This window comes from Populus trichocarpa, chromosome 6, assembly GCF_000002775.5.
Source record: "Populus trichocarpa isolate Nisqually-1 chromosome 6, P.trichocarpa_v4.1, whole genome shotgun sequence".
In the NCBI taxonomy this organism is placed as follows: domain Eukaryota; kingdom Viridiplantae; phylum Streptophyta; class Magnoliopsida; order Malpighiales; family Salicaceae; genus Populus; species Populus trichocarpa.
In genome coordinates, this window is record NC_037290.2 from 9,461,474 (window position 1) to 9,480,187 (window position 18,714).

Genomic DNA, 18,714 nt, shown 5'->3' on the forward strand with positions numbered 1-18,714 from the left:
AGATTTAGCGGTTGTCTGTAAATGTAAGTAATGTATATTTTTTAAATGTTTTTTTTATTAGAAATATATTAAAATAATATTTTTTTATTTTTTTAAAAAATATTTTTTACATCAACATGTTAAAATGATTTTAAAAAATTAAAAAAATAATTTTAAGTGAATTTATTTCAATTGTTTCAGAATCATTATTTAGAAAGCAATTCCAAAAAACTATTTACTAGTATTATAAAGATACAAATTTTATTCTAAAAAACTAAAATCATCAAAATAAATTATTGGACCAGAATAAAAATTACAAAACCTTAAATGGATATTGAAGCACCTCAGGCTTCTTCTTTTTTCATTCTTTTATTTTTTTAAATTCATCATTGAATTTTTTTTATTTAATTTTTTTATGACCTAATTTCATGAGATAAAATTTTAAATTATAGTAGCAAGATAAAATTAAAAGAGAGAGAATCACAAAGTAGAACACATGGAAAAATTTGTGGTCAATCTTAAAGTTTTTATAATTTTTATTTTTTTATTTTTTTATCCCTGAGTTTGAAAGAAGAGGGAAAAACTTGTTGAAAACAATGAAAAAAGAGGAAGTTGTCTGGCCACGTTACGAGTACCAAAAATAAAAACATTTATGTCAATGTATTTCTTTCTTAAGAGAAGTTCAATGGAAGTGGTTTTTTTCTCTAAATATAGTGGGAAAATTAATCATGTTCTATTTGGTTTATTTTGATTTAATTAATTTTTTTTAGAGTGTGAAAGTATTCTGGAATTGTTAAATATTTGTTTAGATTTATAAGATGTTTTGGAGTGTTTTCAAGTAAAATAAAGCTAAAATATAGATTTTAAGGTATAAAAACATGAATCTTGATTTTTGTTTCTGAATTTTAAAAAAAAATCATCATATTTTCAGATACATAGATAATAATAACACTTATGTTTGGTGATAAATCTAGCTTCTAACTAAAACAATGGGAGTGCAATTTTTTTAGAATTAAAAGAAATATAAAATTACAAGTGTGTTAGGCCCACAGTTGCTCACGTGCAGCAGCAAAAGGCGGGTCAGTGAAAAAACGGAAAACAAGAAGACCCCACAACAGCGAAGCCTCTTTTTTCTTTTTTCTTTTTCTTTTTTTGGATTTTACCTCGGCTTTGAACAGTAATATTATCTTCCTTATCAACAGTTAGTCCACCGAGGGACTGGTCATAACTCATAAGGAGACCAATTACAGGCAGAAGGCGATCCACTTCCTCGCCTGAGCTCCTCCTCCTCCTCTTATTGAATCAGAGAAAAGTAAAGGGAAAAAAAAGCAGGCAAACCAACCATGGCATTAAACGAGGAGAGTGCAGAGAAGAGGAAGAGTGCAAGACTGGCGATCTTTGAGCTAGCCAACATGATTAGTGTTCCTATGTCTCTCAACGCTATCGTCCGTCTAAAAGTCGCCGATGCTATCTGGCAAGGTGGCTCCAATGCTCCTCTTTCTGCCTCTCAGATCCTACAACGTATTGCCTCTACTGGATCTGACCCTGAGAATTTGCAACGCATCCTTCGCATGCTCACTAGCTACGGTGTCTTTGAGGAACACCTCACCATCGAATCATCACCTCTTGATGGTTCTGTTTCCGAAAGGAAGTATTCACTCACGGAAGTCGGTAAAACCCTCGTTACTGATACTGAAGGACTCTCCTACGCGCCTTACGTGCTCCAGCATCACCAGGTCATATGTTTTTCCATTTCATAGCTTTCTCTTTGTCTTGCACTATACTTCGCCAAACCATTCAAATCAATTGATGATCCAATTCATTAACGTTCTAATCTTATGAAAATAATTTCAATAATAATATATAGATTGATCTTAATTAATTAGATGGTTTAGAAATCTTACTCCATCTTTGCTGTTGTAATTTGCTCATAATTTGTCCAACAGAGGGAGTAAAATGGATTGGTTATTCATCCCTATTTTTTTTTATAAAAAAAAATGTTGCAGATGTTACTTATATATGCAAATACTAATTTCTATGTTTCTATGTAAATGATCTCTTGACGATATGAACAAATAGGACGCGCTAATGAAAGCGTGGCCATTGGTGCACGAGGCAGTGTTAGATCCCACAACAGAGCCATTCGTGAAGGCTAATGGTGAGCCTGCATATGATTACTATGGGAAGCAGCCAGAAATGAATGAGTTGATGCTGAAGGCAATGTCAGGTGTATCTGTCCCGTTCATGGAAGCAATGTTGGATGGCTATGATGGGTTTAAAGGGGTGGAAAGATTGGTTGATGTAGGTGGGAGTGCAGGGGATTGTTTGAGGATGATCTTAAAAAAACATCCTGGTGTACGTCAAGGGATCAACTTTGATTTACCTGAGGTGGTTGCTAAAGCACCTATTATTCCTGGTAACGCGGCATATCCATTTTCTTGATAACCTGGCATGCTCTCCTTTTCTTTTTCTTGAACAATGAAGTCTCGTCATTTTACCATTTTCTTACCTAAACAGCTCTTCAGACATGGGTTTTATGGAATGATCTTTTTCCACCGTACATGGTTTAGGGTAAATGATAGCTTAAGACCTCATTTCAAGCTTGGCTTTGTAGCTGCTACTAGCATATTATGTATGACACGTTTGAAAATGCTAATAGGGCGAGATGCTACATATTTTTGCTTTTGCACCAATGGAAGTGATTCATCCTTGCAGGTGTTACAAATGTTGGTGGTGACATGTTCAAGTCAATTCCGGATGGTGATGCTATCTTCATGAAGGTGCGTTGAGTCACTTTCATCTGCTTAAATGTTTGATAATGCCAACCATGGGTTGATCCTCTTGCAATTAGAAATAGGACATGTGACCAGTCCTTTATGGTCCATTTTGGACCCAGTGTCGTATATATGAATTGATTCCCCCTATTATATTTCTTTGACCAGCCAGTTTTTATACGCATCATCTTCTTATTTCTGAACAACCGATCAAGATAGTCTTTCACTCTTTTTGATACTCCATGTACTTGTCAATTTGGCAGTGGATTTTGACGACATGGACAGACAATGAATGCAAGCTGATTATGGAGAACTGTTACAAGGCCCTTCCGGTGGGAGGGAAACTGATTGCTTGTGAACCGGTGCTGCCTAAGGATTCAGATGATAGTCACAGGACACGAGCTCTCTTAGAAGGTGACATATTTGTCATGACAATTTATAGGGCTAAGGGTAAGCACAGGACTGAAGAAGAATTTAAGCAGCTCGGTCAGTCTGTTGGTTTCTCTTATTTTCGTGCATTCTATGTCGATTATTTCTACACCGTTTTAGAGTTTCAAAAGTAACAATTCCTTGAGACTACTAAGCAGCACTATGAATAAACGGTACTTTCTCTGATCAGTTTACGGTTCATTGCTTATTATTTCCAGTATATATGTTTTTTTCAACATATTCATATCGCCCCATGAAATGATCAGATTTTACTCATGCTCCTACAAATACAAAAAAAACATCAAACTCAATATCAGGCTCGAACATGGTATGACTCCTCAAGAGTGACATTTTCCTTCACTAGCAAGTTCTTATGTGATTTCTTTTCCAAATATGAGAACGTCGTAGGGCAATCCAATAATATATCCTGCCCATATGTGATATATGCTCATCAATCATCACAATTCTATATTGAATGACCTCTATTTCTCTGGCAAAGAACAAGCTTGCATCCGAACTACTACAAGTGCATTAATAGTATGCATGAGTAAATTCTTCATCCTTGTCATAGTTAGAATAGCTGGATAAAATGTTTTCTTCGTTCCCTGTCATTGTTAGAAATGCTGGGCAAAATGTTTTGCTGATAGAGCCATTGATTACCATCAATGTATGAAATATCCATGTAGGGAGCTGCCTCGTATTGAGTCAGCTGCTTTCCATACGAGGCTCTGAATGTGAAGTTTGCTCCAGGTCCAAAACACTCGTACTCTCCAAAGAATGCTGTCCTGTAATAAAAAAAACACATTAACCAATCGTCGCTTTTTATTTTTGTTTTTTCATCGCAATAGTCCAGAAAAGATTCAGCAATATAAAAGTAAAAGAGGAGACATTAATAATTAGGATCAACGACAGACTGGTCTCTAGAAGGGTCTCTCCAATCGTTCCATCCATCTGAAGATACAGCATGAGACATGTATGTTTTAGAGAAGACTACTGTAGCATAAGCTCCCCAAGCTCGACCAAGCCATACTTTCCCACTTCCAATAACGGTGCAATTCACGAAGGAAAACCCAGTTTGCTCGCTCACCGATTGCCTTGCTTGTGCTGTAATAGATCCACTTACTCCAGCTTTGGGTTGTTCTGCAATGGAACTGATGGTGCAGGACTGACATATATAACAATTGCTTGTCAATACAAGGATTTACAGGCTCTAACCTGTTTCACAAAATTTATCAAAGTTGACTTTCTTTATGCGTTTCGTGGAATGAAAACAGACTCTCTCTTACAGCCTCGAAGCCCAGGCAAATTCTGAGAAATGTTTGGATGATATATAGCATATCGTTTTATTAAAGAGTGATCTACCTGGTAAAGGGATCTAGCGTTTCCGAAAATGAAATCAATGGATCCTTGGATGAAGCATCCTCTAAAATAATGCCTCCCACTATCATCATGGAGCGTGTCTTGAGCTCCATAAAATCCACATCCATAAAATGCCGCTTTGTCACCTGCTATTCTAAGTGCCACTGCCTGTCCTCCGACTTCTCCAGGAGATGGCCAGGGAGCTGTGTTCTTTTCAAATTAACCCACCAAAATCACACAAGTAGTAGGGAAAAGAATTAGGAATAAATTATTTGCAACTGATTAAGTGCTAACTCTCAGGTCCTAGCTAGATGCAACATATAGCTTGACTCTTGAGTCCTGACATATAAAACATGGGTTCTTGAGTACCTTAAAGCTAATATTATAGGCTATGAAGTTAGAAGCAAAAATGGCAACTGAAGCACTATAAACAGTCCCACCAGTAGAATTTGCAGTATCGTTCCATGCTATGGCAGTGTTGAGATAACCCTGGCCTAGAAGTATCAGGTTTGTTTTTTTAGCATGCACTGTCACCTTCTCCCTGCAACCATATACAAATTTCCTATATGTTTTTAAACTCCACGCTTTCATGCGATCTTAATCATGATCATACTTTAGTTGAAAAGTGCATATCGCTTGGCATATAAGAAAAGGTCAACAAAGAGACAACAGGAACTTCAGTATTACCTGTAAGTACCAGAATCCATGATGATGAGAGTGGTAGAGGAGCTGAGCTCTGGAACAACATCAACAGCCTCCTGAATGCTGCTAAAATTCCCACAACCTTTCAAGTCTACTGTCAATACAAGAGAAACTTTATAACGGTATATTAGCCTAGAGCTGATCCATTTATTCATGTCACATTTGATTTTGTGCTTTCTCCGGTGATGGTGTCTTGAAAAGGAACTTGCTACGAGAGAATGAAAAACCTCTAATCCGCTTTTCTTGATAACCCTTTTAAGATTAGTAAGAGATGAGCTATGCAGATTACTTATCGGAGTACCAGTAGAAGGGGACGGAGAAATTTCATAGAGGGCAATGACAATAGAAACTAGAGCAATAGCAAAGGCCAAGAGCCAAAAGGAGATCGCTTTGATTCTCATGCTTCAAGTCCTGATGGTTGTTGAAGTCGTGTAATGTTTTAGCCAAGTAGAATAGGAGCGATATGGTTGTCATATTTTTCAAGGAGATCATGAGTGGCGTGGCAAGCAAGAAATGTATGGGCATTAAGATCAGTTTGGGCGTGTGATGATGATTACAGCTTCTACTTTTGAAGTAATGGCGCAATAAGGTAAGGAGGCAAACGAAAGATGGGCAGGCTTGAGGTTAGGAAGGTGCATACGCCAAGACAGGAGAGACAGATGAGAGAGGGGATTGGGTAATTTTGCATGTGTTAGATGACCATTTTGCATAGGTGATGATGGCACAGTGCTTTTTATTGCTAGAAGAGGATATCTTTCAACATCAAGTGACAGACTACACAAACTTCGCTTACATGGAGCTTTCGACGCCAGCCCCTTGAAACAGGCGGCATATCTTGCCTTTGATTTGGTTGTGTGAAATGCATGCTGGAAGCGACCTTTCTACTGGTTGTATCGCATCTGTTATCTTCTCCGACGAGGGATGGATAAGCACAATATACCAAATTGTATGACAATGCCTTGTCTCACAGGCACAAAAGTGAATTGAACTTCAGCTTCGGAATCAAAAGAGAGCGTGCACCCGCACCTGGCATCAGCACCTACGATTTCCTGAGTTGGGACTTGGGATAGCATGGAATTGACGACTTGTTTGAAATAATTGAGAGAGCGAGGTAAGCACAAATAGCTTGCATTGCTTGATCTAGAACACTAAATAAGTCGAGGACTGGACATGTATATACTTCCTTCAATATCTGGTCTATACATAAATTTAAAAATAATTAAAAAATAAGATTAAAAAAACTGTAGAAACTAAAAGATTAGGCGTCTTGTCCCTCGTACTAAGAGTAGCTCCCCATTACTCCTTTTTACAATACCCTAAGGACTTGTACGTTGATTAACAATTCTACAGGTAGGAACCGCTTTCTGTAGCATAGATGTCCCTTCAAATCTCACCATCTGGCAGCAGCTTTTTCTATATTTGTTAAGCTGAAGAGTAAAACATCAAATTTCAGACAGGTTAATGATAGATTCACAACCACATCTAGCTTGTGCATTTCATGTGTGCCCACCAGTAGAGAAACTCATACCTGCTCCGGTTTTATCTTCTGAAAACCAAATTTTTCTGTCCATATTGATTCTGCCTCTTCAGCAGCTGGAAGCACAAGATTCTGCACATTTAAAAACGCCAGCAACTTCTCGATGCAGGAGAACAGCAGTTGAAAGTAGCCCTGAGAAAATAATGTCTCCACAAATCAAGACTCAACCATATCGCAATAGCTGAAAAGTATAATATACATGTTTTAAGACTTATGAATCAAAGACTGAGAGGCCTCAAAATACACAACTATAGTGGATAGAGGCCTTGAAATACACAATTAAGTCATGGAAAACCCCCAAATTTCAGCTCAGAGAAAAAGCTGTGAGTGCAAAAGAATGTCCGAGAAACAACTACATATCAAGCCCAGTTGGTTAACCTCACCTTGCCATGTTCACCATTCCTCGTTGCAACCAAGGGAAGTTCAGCAACTTCTTCCCCAAAAACTCGTAGTATACCCGCTGATACAATACTTGAGCTGCAAAATTAGAGATTTAGACTTCATAAACATTCCTACAGCTCCAACTATAACCAATTGGAGATACAAGACTATCTCTTACTTGATTGTTAACACTGCACAGTACATTCCTCCATAATCTTGGCCCTTTGAGTTCTTACTGAAAGATAGTTAAATAACGTTAACAACCGCAGAAACTGGCAATAAAATGCCATGCTGTAACAATGGGGAAAAAATATGAAGGCATACCCATAAACCATCAAAGGAATAAGATCACGTCCAATTGTTGAATCAACTATAGGATCAAAACATTCCTGGAAAATAATTGACAGAAACCTCAGCCCAGCACATCTTTGGTTGCTTTTATTTGCAGATGAAGCAATCCACAAATACAAGAACACATAAAAGGAATCACAATTCAGAACTGCATTTTGATATAGACAAGTAAAGATTGTGAAGTAAATCATCAAATGTTAATTTCACATTGTCTAGAGATGGGTAGAAATCAATAATGCTGCATGACTTCATTGATAAAAGAGACGACTTAAAAACAATTTCATCATACTCACATATTACTTGCAAGCATGCAAATGTGAAGATTAAAAAAGTGACAACAGCATCATCCTTATGAGCAGTCAAAAGCATGCATTGTTTATCAACTAAGTTGTGTCGCAGCAGTCAGTAAGAGAATTGACAACAAGTTTCTGCACTGTATTTTCAAAAGCTCCACAATTTTCCGACAGGATGACTTGAATTCTCTTTCCTAACTTAAAAATGATCAGAATGATGATTATAAAAAATAGATAATATAGTTGGAGATACATCCAGCAAAAAATCAAACAAATGATAATATGCATGTTGACCACTGAAGATCAATTGAGGCTATGTTCTAATATGATACTATTACCTGCTTTATTTTCCTTCTTAGTGAACCAATAATGGCACGCCAACGCGTGGGAATTCTTTAAAAAACTGTTTTAAAGAAGAAGTCTTAACTGCAAGTGGATCATGATACTCATATAACTTTATGGTAGAGAAAAGCCTCCCATTTTTTAGAAGCATCAAAACTTGGTGCATAGAGCATCATTCCAAAAAGCACAATTTTTTCCCTTAATAAACAGCTTTGGCAAGCATTGAGGCAAAAAGCACCTTACACTGCACACACAACTTGCACTTTTTGCATAGCAAGCAAAATATTTCAGCACTCTTCTTTATTTATAGAAAGGAACAAGCAAAAGAAATTCCATAATGATATTCCAGCACTCTTCTTTATTTATTTTGAAACTAAAACAGAAACAAAAGATATTGATTTATTAGATTTGAAGAAGTCCTCAGATTGTTAAAACCCAATAACAATAATCTGGAATCCTGCCAACAGCTATTAATTTAGAGCAGCAGCACCATTGACTATTATATTCAAGCATCGATGGCCAAAGAAATATTACATAATGCATGGGCAGTACCTATCAATGGCCAAAGAAATATTCCATAATGCATGGGCAGTACTTACTTGAAAAATAGAAAGAGCCCGTGAGAGTAAAAGCTTATTTTCAGGAGAAGCAATTTTTCCACTAAGAAGCGTCCATCTCACATCAATATTGTTACTGATGTTTAAACCTCTTTCCTCATGCTTCTTCTTTATATCATTCAAAAGAGAGTCTGGGAGTTTCTCAGCCCCACGAATGAGCAACTTCTGCAAAGTAGAATGGATCCTACTGCAATCCATACAACAAAACCAGTTGCCTTTTGGCAATTCCTGTCAAATAAGTAGCATCAAAATATTTATCCACAAATTTAGTACACTGTTTTCCGCATGTGACAATGATTTGATGGAAATGAAATCTATCTTAAAAGGAAAATAAGATCATGTAAGAACTCACCTTCAGATTTGTCATCTTATGACTCCTTAAACAACCAACATGAAATTCTTTCTCACACTGGCACAGATCAGAAATAAATCATAAGTGTACCAGTCCTCTAGGCAAATTCAAGCAACAATGAATTAAGAAATGTAACTCCATGTACGCATGGAGGAAACAGAGAAATAAGATGACATGAAAAATAGGAAAGCTACTAATCAAAATGCAAACATCAAGTTAATTGCATGGATGCAAGCACCATTATCACATAAGAACTTCCCTGTTTGAATCACTCAATCACAAATGCAACAATATAGAAGACATGATCAACTTAGAAAATTACCTGATCACAAAGTATAATTGTGCGTGGACCAAAACCAGATCTCATAAAGTCATAACCTCTGCATAAAACAAAAACTAAAGATATATCAAGCAATGAATAAGGCCGAAGGGGTTGAAAGACCAATAAACATGTATAGCTACAACTATTCATTACAAACTGTATGAAACAGGTCATAAGACTAAGTCCATAAACTTCAATAATTTCAGTTTATCAGTGTAACTATGACCTGCATAATGCACATCCAGTAAGTTCAGCTTCTATGTTTTTGACAATACGAAAGCATCTCTTGGTTATCTGTTCTATAGAATCGATTCCTGAATCCCTTCCAGCGGCAGAAGCATTCGCATTATGCTCAACTAACTTTTCCCTTTCAAATGTATTCTGGCAATACTGGCAATACCAATCACCACTAGGAACAGTTGGTATAGAAGCACATCCTACAAAGGTAATAAAATTGAGCATCAAAATGGATTTGGGCAGATCAGTAGTCTGGAAATCATCTAGAGGCAACTTAAATCAATAATGTCAATTTCACAAAGCATAAACACATGCATGCAGAGTACTGATAGGCGATTGCACACACTTAACGTATAAAGAACAATATATAATGTAATGAAACTAGGCACACCAATCAGAACTGCTAAGTTCTCAATGCAACACCATAGAAGCTATGGAATATCTCTTTCTTTTTAACTGAGTTCACAACAAAAAGAACAACTACTTGCTGGAAAACAAATATGTTCACCCCCAGTCATGGTATTAAAAAAAACATTGATACATGGAAGTTGCACTGTTGAAAATGCTACAAGGCTTGGTGCAAGTACGCTAAACAAGAAAAATTCTGTCATCTCAAGTTCTCAACTGCCCAAGACAGTGACTCATCAAAGAAGATCACTGGGTTAATAACAATGGACGCAAGCAATTGAATATTAAACATCACTTTCCAGGACTTAAAATGGAGTGTTGTTTTCGAGAAATTTGGGGCCCAGAACATTGTTAATTTTTGTGCCTACCTATTAAGCGAGTACAACCAAGCATTTCATAGGTCAAGAAAGCTAAAATTTCTCATATTGGAGTTACAAAGAGAGCGAAAATACCTAGAATCAATTAGTCAGCCCTTGAATCCACAAGGGGCTTTTTTGAATCGAGAAAGAAATTGGGGTTCTTGAGGTCCACAAGAACAAACAATTTTTCAGAATAGCAAATTCTCAAAAATATCATTCATCAATATTCATTTTTTCTTCTCTTTTTTTATAGCCTTGTTTTTTCACCTTCCCCCTTTTCTTTTTTACCAGTCTGCCACTTTTGCTTTCGCACACTAATTTTGCTCAAAGCTAAGGGCAAAACAGAAGCAATACAAAATAATTACCGCAAGAAAATGTAAGCTTACCTTATTAAGATTGCTGGAAGCTACTAAGATTGTACCACAACAACAGGTATTAGCCACAAACAATGCCAGCAAATAGAACCGGCAACCGAAGCAACAACAAACCTTTTCACTTTTTTTTTTTTGTGTTTAGGGTTTGGACTAAGGTTGGGCTCTAATACCAACTGATGTAGTAAAGGATAAAGGAAAGGTAGAAAAGTAAATAACCTAGAGTCCACCAGCAAGCTCTCTAGAAACCACTAGCAAGTCCTTGAATTCACAAGGGGTGTTCATTGAATCCACAAGAACAGAGAAACAAGAGGAAATCCCTCTCAAAATGGAACTTGAATTCTCAATTTTTATTCATCATAAAACGACCTCCAAAATAGGAATGCACAACTGTGCTTTATATAGGCAGGCAAGAAAGGGCAGAAAGAGTCTTAACAAAAATAGGAAATGAACTAATACTCTTAATTAATAATAACTACTAAATATTAAATAAGTTAATCTTCAGATAACATAAAAAATCCTAAACAATGATCTAATTACAATATTTATACGACTAAAAGTTTATTCATAAAGCACTTTTAGCAAGGCATCAATAGACATGGTCAAAAGAAATGTGTTGCAGATCTAAACTGCAACCAAACCACAGAGAGGAGGGGGCTATGGACAGAAGCAGCTTATTAAGTTTTTCGTAGTTAATAGTTTAATAAGTTGATAAGTAAACTAAGAGTTTACTTTCCTTGTAACATTTAGAATTTACATTCACCTTTATGGAAGGCCCTTGGGCATCCATCACAAAGCAAAAGATTCCCACCATCTGCACAAATGATGCATAGGTCATCATTGTCCCGGGAAGAATACTTCCGACTTTTTGAGAGAGAAATTGCCAATTCATGGAGTGACACACCATTTGATGTGTAAATATATGCATAGCTGTGGGGGGAAACATGAAACCATCAAAATTTGTGTGTAACAAAAGAAAGACTCAAAATATAAAGGCATTTCCCATCTGATAAAAAATCAGACTTACGGTTTTTTGCGAGTAGCCCAACCTGCATGAGCTTCGAACATTGAGGGGCTGACCTGCACATTAGTCATAAACCGTGGGTCCTTGATGACATGCCTGATAGATGATAAAGGAGTGATAAAGTTTAGCCAATAAGAAGTACCTCACAATTGCAGCAACGGCAAAGTATTCCAAAGCCCCTTTTATACCCGCCAAGCAATTTCTGAGAAGAAGAATTTATTTTATTTACTATAAGCAGCAAGAAAGTAAAAGGATAAGAATATGTGATATTAATCACCTGCCCACGAGCATAATATGCTAGTTCAGTTCCATCAGGCAATCCACCTTCTTCAAAAACCAATCTATGCAACCGCTGGTCTCTTGAGAAAATAAGATACCAAAAGACAAGATTACAAACAATAACAGAAGGCATAATTCAATACAGAACATTGCTATGAAAAGAAACATTCCAGCCAAGGAAAAAAAAAAAGGAAAGTAAGAGAATGAAATGAAAGAAAACGAAGTGGGGAAATAAAGAAGAAACCAACTTTGTTGTTATTTTCCACTGATTTTGTGAAGAGACGCCACCTGATGTATTTTTGAAGCACTTGGACATTAAAACTGACTTTGATATCCTGAAAAAGGACAAAAAGGAGATAGGTAGGCATATTTTCTAATGAAGACTATATCATATCACAACTATGCTTCTATGTTTCATGCAATTTAATAACCAAAAATCTTTACCAGCCAGAGAAAAGGAAAAGGTGAAAGCATGACTAAACCAAACAGTATATCTATGGGATAAAAAAAGCAAACCAACCTTGGTGAAATCTTCTTATACTTCCTTTTTCGTGAAGAGAGATATACTGAAGCACTTTTGGAAGGTTTTGTGATGGAATCTTGTTCTTCTGGTCTGAATTAATGCAGATTAAACATGTGTAAGCATCTACCAAAAGGCACATGCCATACTGCCAACTAGAACATAAACTGAAACACCACTGAAGAGTACAACCTAAGATGTTGGAGGCCAGGTGGCTTTTAGACATAAACATAAAGATAATGAACTAGCCCAAAGAGGAAAATTAAAAACTAAGCTGGAACATGCTACTATAACAAGTAAGACACCAACAAGATAAAATAGGATACCGACTTTGGTGTAATCTTGGATTGAATTCTCGAGGACACACGCGCTGGAGCACTTTTGTTCAAATCTGTTTTTGATGACCTGAAATCACAAAGATATGAGGCCTATACAAAAGGGAAAGAGTCGCTCAAGCAGAGCAAGGTACAGAGAGTAAATCAAATCAGAACAAGATGACAAGTAATATACATCAGCATGTTTCCACATGCTTTGAGAACAATAACAAATTATTTAGAAGTCCAAAGCAAGAAGTTAAACATTAGCATTAATATGCTACAGTGCAAACAAAACACGAGACAAAAAAGGATACCAACTTTCTTTTTTTCTTCCGTGGAGTATTATCTTGTGAGGAGGTAGACAATGAAGCCGGTTTGAAGTACTCCAAGGCCAAAACTTGTTCTGATGAGCTGAAATAACACAGATTGTACTAAATTCAAAATAACCATCTCAAATTGTACCAAATCTGGTAATACACGTGCAACACAATAAACAAGAACACTGAAGCCAGTTACTGTATTATTGGCACTTGTCAGACAAGAGATGTACAATAAATGCTTCCCATTCATGCATGGCATGACATGCGGATTCTTTTAAATCTTCTCCTAACATGTTTTACAGTATATCAATTCACTTAAAATATTAGGAAATGAGCAAACTGATTTTTGTATTAATTTCTCCACTGGAAAGGACATCTAACTGGCATGAATCATTACTCAACTTAAACATCAGTTATGATAGTAAGCTGAAGAAAAAGCCAACCAAAAGCAATCAGCATCTAAAACCATTTGAAAGGCAAGCAGTTAGTTTAAAGCATATTTCACCCGCAACCACTCCATGTGCACAAATACAGCTTCGGCACATTTTAATGTGCTCTAGAAAAAAGCTATGTCCCTTTGATAATAGCTCAACTCTTGACAAAAAGATGCACCACTTGCATTAATAAAAAAGATAAAACACAAAAATGGTGTACAGCATTAAAACATTCACAGATATTTTTTAAGAATACACATGTAAATTGGGTCTCATCAGGCAAGGTATCACAGCATCATACCAAAGTCTTGGAATCGGATCCTGCAAAACAACCCATGATTTTCCCGGGGGGGGGGGGGAGCAAAGCCCAGCAACAAATATGAAGAGGGGGAATGAATCACACAGATCAGAAGATTAATCACCAGATAGATATGGACATGGCATAGATTTGCAACATGACTGATATGCAAAACTTCACACTACACATTTCAATTGCATCGAGTAATACAGGAGATATGAAAGGTGTTTCAGATTGAGATCACAGTAACGTTCACATGTGCAGGCATTAAATGACAGTCAGCTTAAGTCTGAAATTGTATTGCGCAAGGTAGTGGCTGTTTGTATAAGTGAGCCATTTAAAGCATAACAATGCTCCTAACAGCCATAATGGCCATTACATATTTGACTTGACAAACTCTGTTGCATGTTTAAAATAACAGAAAATCAAAATCCATTGTGCAATAATGACCTTTGATATTTAAAGCTATAAATATCCAGTTAAACCTCTATAAATTAATACCTTTGGGACCATGAAAAATTATTAATTAATTGAGATATTATTTAATCAATAAAATAATGATTTATTAATTTATAATTAATTAACAAAAAAATTTATCAAGGTATTCTTTTTTTTCCAAAAAATTGAAGTTAAAACATGTATCATGTATTGTGATTGTACAAATACTACGTAATTACCTAATCATGAATTATTATTATTCTATACATTTGTTTAACCAAAATAAATTCATGAAAGTAATTGGTCTTATTAAAAAGAAGTCATGGATCTATCCCTTTTTGTTACAAACTTACATTCCTTGTATACTTAATTAATATAATTCATGAACATTAAGTCAAACAGAAATTTCAATAAAAAGAACAAATTGTATCACAAATGATAAAACTAAACACAATGGCTTCTCATCTCAAAGGTGTCAAGAAATCAATTTCAAAGTTGCTGAGTCACGAGCAAATTATCAAGAACGTCATGGGAAATAACACAGAAGATAATGTTGAAGACGATAATCATGTACTAGAGTATGCCTTGCATAAAAATGCACTCAAAGCAACAATCACGTTGCATAATTTTCTCTTGCAATACGAGAACAGTATATTTGAGCTTCTTAATGCACTAGGAAAAGTTACAGATGAGATCCAAGGAGACATGAATTTCAAGAAAAAACAAGTACCATTGGAGTCATATTTTACAAAGGTCTCCTAATTGAGTCGCGCAAGCGCGCACATATATATTGATGTATAAAGAGATTATTAATTTATATATCAAGTGGGACACGTCTTTTTTTTAATGTATTATCATATAAATTTAGTGAATTATTAATTTACTACATTGGTCCTAAGATGGGAATGACCAAAAATATTATTTAATCAAGGTTATTAATTTATCGAGGTTATTCTATAATTACAACTTCAAGCCTTAAAGTATTGTCATATTGCCTACTTTAGCATCCTCATTCTACCCAAGTAAAGACAAGGTTCATCTCAAACAGAGTTTATTTGCTTACTCCCATCATAGAATAGACAAATTTCCACCAATGAAGGCATTTGCAACATTTTTTAAGGGCATGTTTGCATATCCATGCACCCAAAAGCAGGAATCAAAAGATCATTCTTTTCTATAATTAACTTCACTAAAAATAATTAACTTCACTAAAAGATATCAAGGCAAACCCAAATTTGCAAGCAGCATGCCAGAGAAGCCACACAGACCCAAAAGAACAAAATAAGAGAAAAAGAGGGAAAAAACAAAAGAAATGAAAGCCTAAAAGCAGTGTGCGCCACCATTAATCAAAACTGGCCACGTGTTATAGTCTTCAGATTAATTATTCAACTACTTAAGAATGAGGATGGCAAGTTTTGACACCTTTTTAAAGGTAGGCATGACACCATCCAACTAAAGAAAATAAGACCAACTAGAGAGAATTATATTAGATGAAGCATCAGATATTCTAAAAAAGATCTATATTCAACTTTTTCTCTAAGGTTATTCTAACACATCATGAATGAACAAATAAAGCTTTTTACAAATGCCAAAGATAAATTATCCTACATTCCTGGTTGTCGTGTACAAAAAACAAAACATTATAATAAGCAGTAAATCAGAACATCATATTGAGGCTAAACTGTCAGCTTTACAGAAAAAGAAAGAAATTTAGCAAACCTAGCTCACCAAAGCCCACAAATTACATTACTTATATGAGCTTAAACAACCAAGTGTCCACATAATAAACAAAAGTCTGTAAGCCTAGTTCACCAAACAGCATGAGTAGATGTCAGAATGTGCATGAATTAATAGCTGCAGCTGGTAACCATTCAAAAAAAAACACGTACCTAGATATTATACTAGATCCAAAAGTTAGGGTGGGATGAGAATCCTTTGACTCTGCACATAAGTTGCATAAAGGCCCAATTTTTCCAACACAAATGGAAGGAAAGGTACCTAGATCATTCAAAAAACAAAGGATTGAAGGGAAACTGCTTTCAATATCATCAAGAAGATTTGAATATCCTTTTTATAAGAAGTTTAGTGAAACAAAAGAAAAGCAAATAGCTCACCTTTGCATCTTTTACAGGTGAAAGTTCTTTCCACTGGCAAACCACTAATGGCACTTTGAATTGTTGTTTCCAATGAATCCAGAGGAGCAGTCCTGCATGCATTCAATACATCAAGCAGGCTCTTCCCATTCTCAAAACATATGTATTGGGCCGCACGTCTATATTGTTTGATAGCATGAATCTCAAATTGGGATGGGGGAATAACCTACATCAGCGACAAAAGAAATAATCAAATATATGGAGGGATCTAAAATATATGAAACAAATCCAGAAATCAATCTACATAAGAGCAACAAGAATACTCACTCTATGTCCATTGCAGAAAGCACAAGAGCACAGAATGCCAGCATCTTTGATTGTACCCCGAAGACCAAACGCCTGAAACTAAAGTGCACAAAAAAAGAAATAAATAATAAACCACCATTCTGCAAGAACGAAAAATATGAAACACTTGAGAATAGGATGTCGAAATTATACCTTCTTGCCACCCATGTAGACAACAGGTACCCCCTCAAGCAAACCAGTCTCAAACAGCTCTTTAACTGTCATTGGTACATTTTCCAACGCAATCTTTTTAGACATTTTCAACTCTAAATTCTTCTTTGGAGGCGTCAAAGCACTCCCTTCAGCTATCATCTCCACATCCACTCTAGAGAGAGCTTCACCTTCTATAACTTCTGGTCCTTTAACAGTAACCTCAACTGGTTGCAACTTAATCTTCAATTTTGACTTCCTAACCCTCTTTGGCCTATCATTACTCTTAACCTCACCATTCTCACCAAAAACAGCAAGGTTCATCTCTTTTCCCCCTTTGACCGCCAGAGATCCTTTACTCTCATCTTTACAAACCCCCTTTTCTACGTTATTGCAATTATTTCGCTCTCCAATTGCAGTCTTCTTATTAACTTCAAGACACTTAAAACCATCATCACTAATCGAAGCATTTATTGTATTGGCTACATCAATTTTAGAATCATCTAAGCTCTTAATTCTCTTAATATGCCTCTCATCATCCTCGGCCGCAATTAATATATTGTTATTTTTAGTCTTCCTCACTCGAGTATAAACAATGAAACCATTTACCTTAGTAACTTTGAACCTCTTACTGCGATCATCGTCAGAAAGTTGGGTACAGGAGGAACTCGACTGAGTCGGCCGACCGAGTGAACTCACAAAACCTAGCTCTCTCTTCATGCCTGCCAATTGAGGAAATCAAATCGAAGAATTGGAAGAACAAGATAGAGCATGAAATCTGGAATTGGATTTTGTGATTATAGGGTTTGGGAAGGAGGGGGAGGGGGACAGATGAATTGGAACTGAAAATGGGAATTTGGAGAGACGTGAGAAATTAAATTGAGCGAGAATTTGGGGTAGGTAGTGCTAGGGTTTTATTGAGGGTTTTATTTATTTTGAATTTTGTTGATTATCCAAAGGAGAGAGGGAGAGAAGGGAAAGCGAAAAAGAAGCCGATTTGTTTACGAGGCGATGAGTGACCATCTAGAGAAAGGAGGTTAGAGGAGCGCTAACACGGGGAGGGGGCAGCCACTGGCTGCGCAGGTTTGTTTTGTACTGTAATGTTTACTGTTTTTTAAAACAATTGTTTAAAAGTTGAAATGGTATTTTTTTTTTTAGTTTTTTTAATATTAATATATAAAAAATATTAAAAATATATTAATTATTTTTTTTCCAAATAAAACATATTTTAATAATAAAAATTAACGCCTTCTCAAACATTATAATAAAATATAACTACAATTATGTTTTATTGTTTTTGCCAGAGTTTTCGCACCCAGCCTCGTTTAAAATTCGGGTTTCCAGTTTTGATTAGTTTACTGGGTTATTTGGGTCAAGTTTAAAAAAAAATTAAAATAATATTATTTAATTAAAAAAAATAAAAGTCAATAGGTTGCAACTAAATTTTTGATCGGATCTTACCAGATCACACCAAATTTTTTCTTATCTTATTTTTTTTTCAATATGTTTTAATTTCAGCCCTGAATCGACCCTCAAGGCCGAATTTTAAAATTATGGTTTTTGCATTCTTACTTGGTTTTTATACTTCCCTGTCTACTCTCTCTATCCTTTTCGTTTATTTTTATCCGCAAATTTGATCCTTGTATTCTTTATTATTTTTTAATATAGCTCCTTTGCTCTAAA

At 35.8% G+C, this 18,714-nt stretch overlaps 3 protein-coding genes across 7 annotated transcripts; 1 reads left to right on the plus strand and 2 right to left on the minus strand.

The window, feature by feature from the left end:
• The first annotated feature begins 1,183 nt into the window (after window positions 1–1,183).
• LOC18100111 (nicotinate N-methyltransferase 1) lies at window positions 1,184–3,371 on the plus strand. The gene is made up of 4 exons (XM_006381299.3): window positions 1,184–1,715; window positions 2,059–2,395; window positions 2,695–2,759; window positions 3,017–3,371. The coding sequence occupies exons 1-4, from the start codon at window positions 1,323–1,325 to the stop codon at window positions 3,314–3,316; spliced, it is 1,095 nt and encodes a 364-aa protein (XP_006381361.3). The 5' UTR covers window positions 1,184–1,322; the 3' UTR covers window positions 3,317–3,371.
• Window positions 3,372–3,470: 99 nt separating this feature from the next.
• Window positions 3,471–6,216, minus strand: LOC18100112 (probable pectinesterase 15). Of its 4 annotated transcripts, none has more exons than XM_024604364.2 (5): window positions 5,229–6,216; window positions 4,982–5,082; window positions 4,545–4,744; window positions 4,097–4,347; window positions 3,471–3,967 (listed from the first exon to the last, which is right to left on the minus strand). In XM_024604364.2, the coding sequence occupies exons 1-5, from the start codon at window positions 5,642–5,644 to the stop codon at window positions 3,754–3,756; spliced, it is 1,182 nt and encodes a 393-aa protein (XP_024460132.2). In that variant the 5' UTR covers window positions 5,645–6,216; the 3' UTR covers window positions 3,471–3,753. The 4 variants fall into 4 exon arrangements, with proteins under 4 accessions (XP_024460132.2, XP_052309742.1, XP_006381362.2 ...); XM_052453782.1 differs by having other exon boundaries at window positions 3,471–3,962; window positions 4,545–4,751; window positions 4,911–5,082; XM_006381300.3 differs by having other exon boundaries at window positions 4,545–4,751; window positions 4,911–5,082.
• Window positions 6,217–6,355: 139 nt separating this feature from the next.
• Window positions 6,356–18,120, minus strand: LOC18100113 (uncharacterized). Of its 2 annotated transcripts, XM_024604363.2 has the most exons (21): window positions 17,035–18,116; window positions 16,864–16,941; window positions 16,558–16,762; window positions 16,333–16,441; window positions 13,272–13,364; window positions 12,967–13,041; window positions 12,637–12,729; window positions 12,365–12,451; window positions 12,115–12,196; window positions 11,980–12,039; window positions 11,841–11,893; window positions 11,577–11,743; window positions 9,665–9,875; window positions 9,439–9,496; window positions 9,117–9,173; window positions 8,747–8,992; window positions 7,486–7,550; window positions 7,340–7,396; window positions 7,164–7,257; window positions 6,772–6,912; window positions 6,356–6,670 (listed from the first exon to the last, which is right to left on the minus strand). In XM_024604363.2, exons 1-21 carry the CDS (start codon window positions 17,749–17,751, stop codon window positions 6,560–6,562), a joined length of 2,859 nt encoding a protein of 952 aa, XP_024460131.1. In that variant the 5' UTR covers window positions 17,752–18,116; the 3' UTR covers window positions 6,356–6,559. The 2 variants fall into 2 exon arrangements, 1 of the variants encoding a protein (XP_024460131.1); XR_002982609.2 differs by lacking the exons at window positions 6,356–6,670; window positions 6,772–6,912 and having other exon boundaries at window positions 7,230–7,257; window positions 7,486–7,596; window positions 17,035–18,120.
• Between the last annotated feature and the right edge of the window lie 594 nt (window positions 18,121–18,714).

Excerpts from the sequence above, each read along its gene's own strand:
- LOC18100111 (XM_006381299.3), top strand. The coding sequence starts at position 1,323 with ATGGCATTAAACGAGGAGAGTGCAGAGAAGAGGAAGAGTGCAAGACTG. Across the intron at positions 1,716-2,058 it reads ACGTGCTCCAGCATCACCAG|GACGCGCTAATGAAAGCGTG; the intron begins GTCATATGTTTT and ends ATGAACAAATAG. Across the intron at positions 2,396-2,694 it reads TAAAGCACCTATTATTCCTG|GTGTTACAAATGTTGGTGGT; the intron begins GTAACGCGGCAT and ends TCATCCTTGCAG.
- LOC18100112 (XM_006381300.3), bottom strand. The coding sequence starts at position 5,644 with ATGAGAATCAAAGCGATCTCCTTTTGGCTCTTGGCCTTTGCTATTGCT. Across the intron at positions 4,752-4,910 it reads CCTATAATATTAGCTTTAAG|AACACAGCTCCCTGGCCATC; the intron begins GTACTCAAGAAC and ends TAATTTGAAAAG. Across the intron at positions 4,348-4,544 it reads ACGCTAGATCCCTTTACCAG|TCCTGCACCATCAGTTCCAT; the intron begins GTAGATCACTCT and ends TATATATGTCAG.
- LOC18100113 (XM_024604363.2), bottom strand. The coding sequence starts at position 17,751 with ATGAAGAGAGAGCTAGGTTTTGTGAGTTCACTCGGTCGGCCGACTCAG. Across the intron at positions 13,042-13,271 it reads CCACGGAAGAAAAAAAGAAA|GTCATCAAAAACAGATTTGA; the intron begins GTTGGTATCCTT and ends TTGTGATTTCAG. Across the intron at positions 8,993-9,116 it reads ATAAGATGACAAATCTGAAG|GAATTGCCAAAAGGCAACTG; the intron begins GTGAGTTCTTAC and ends CTTATTTGACAG.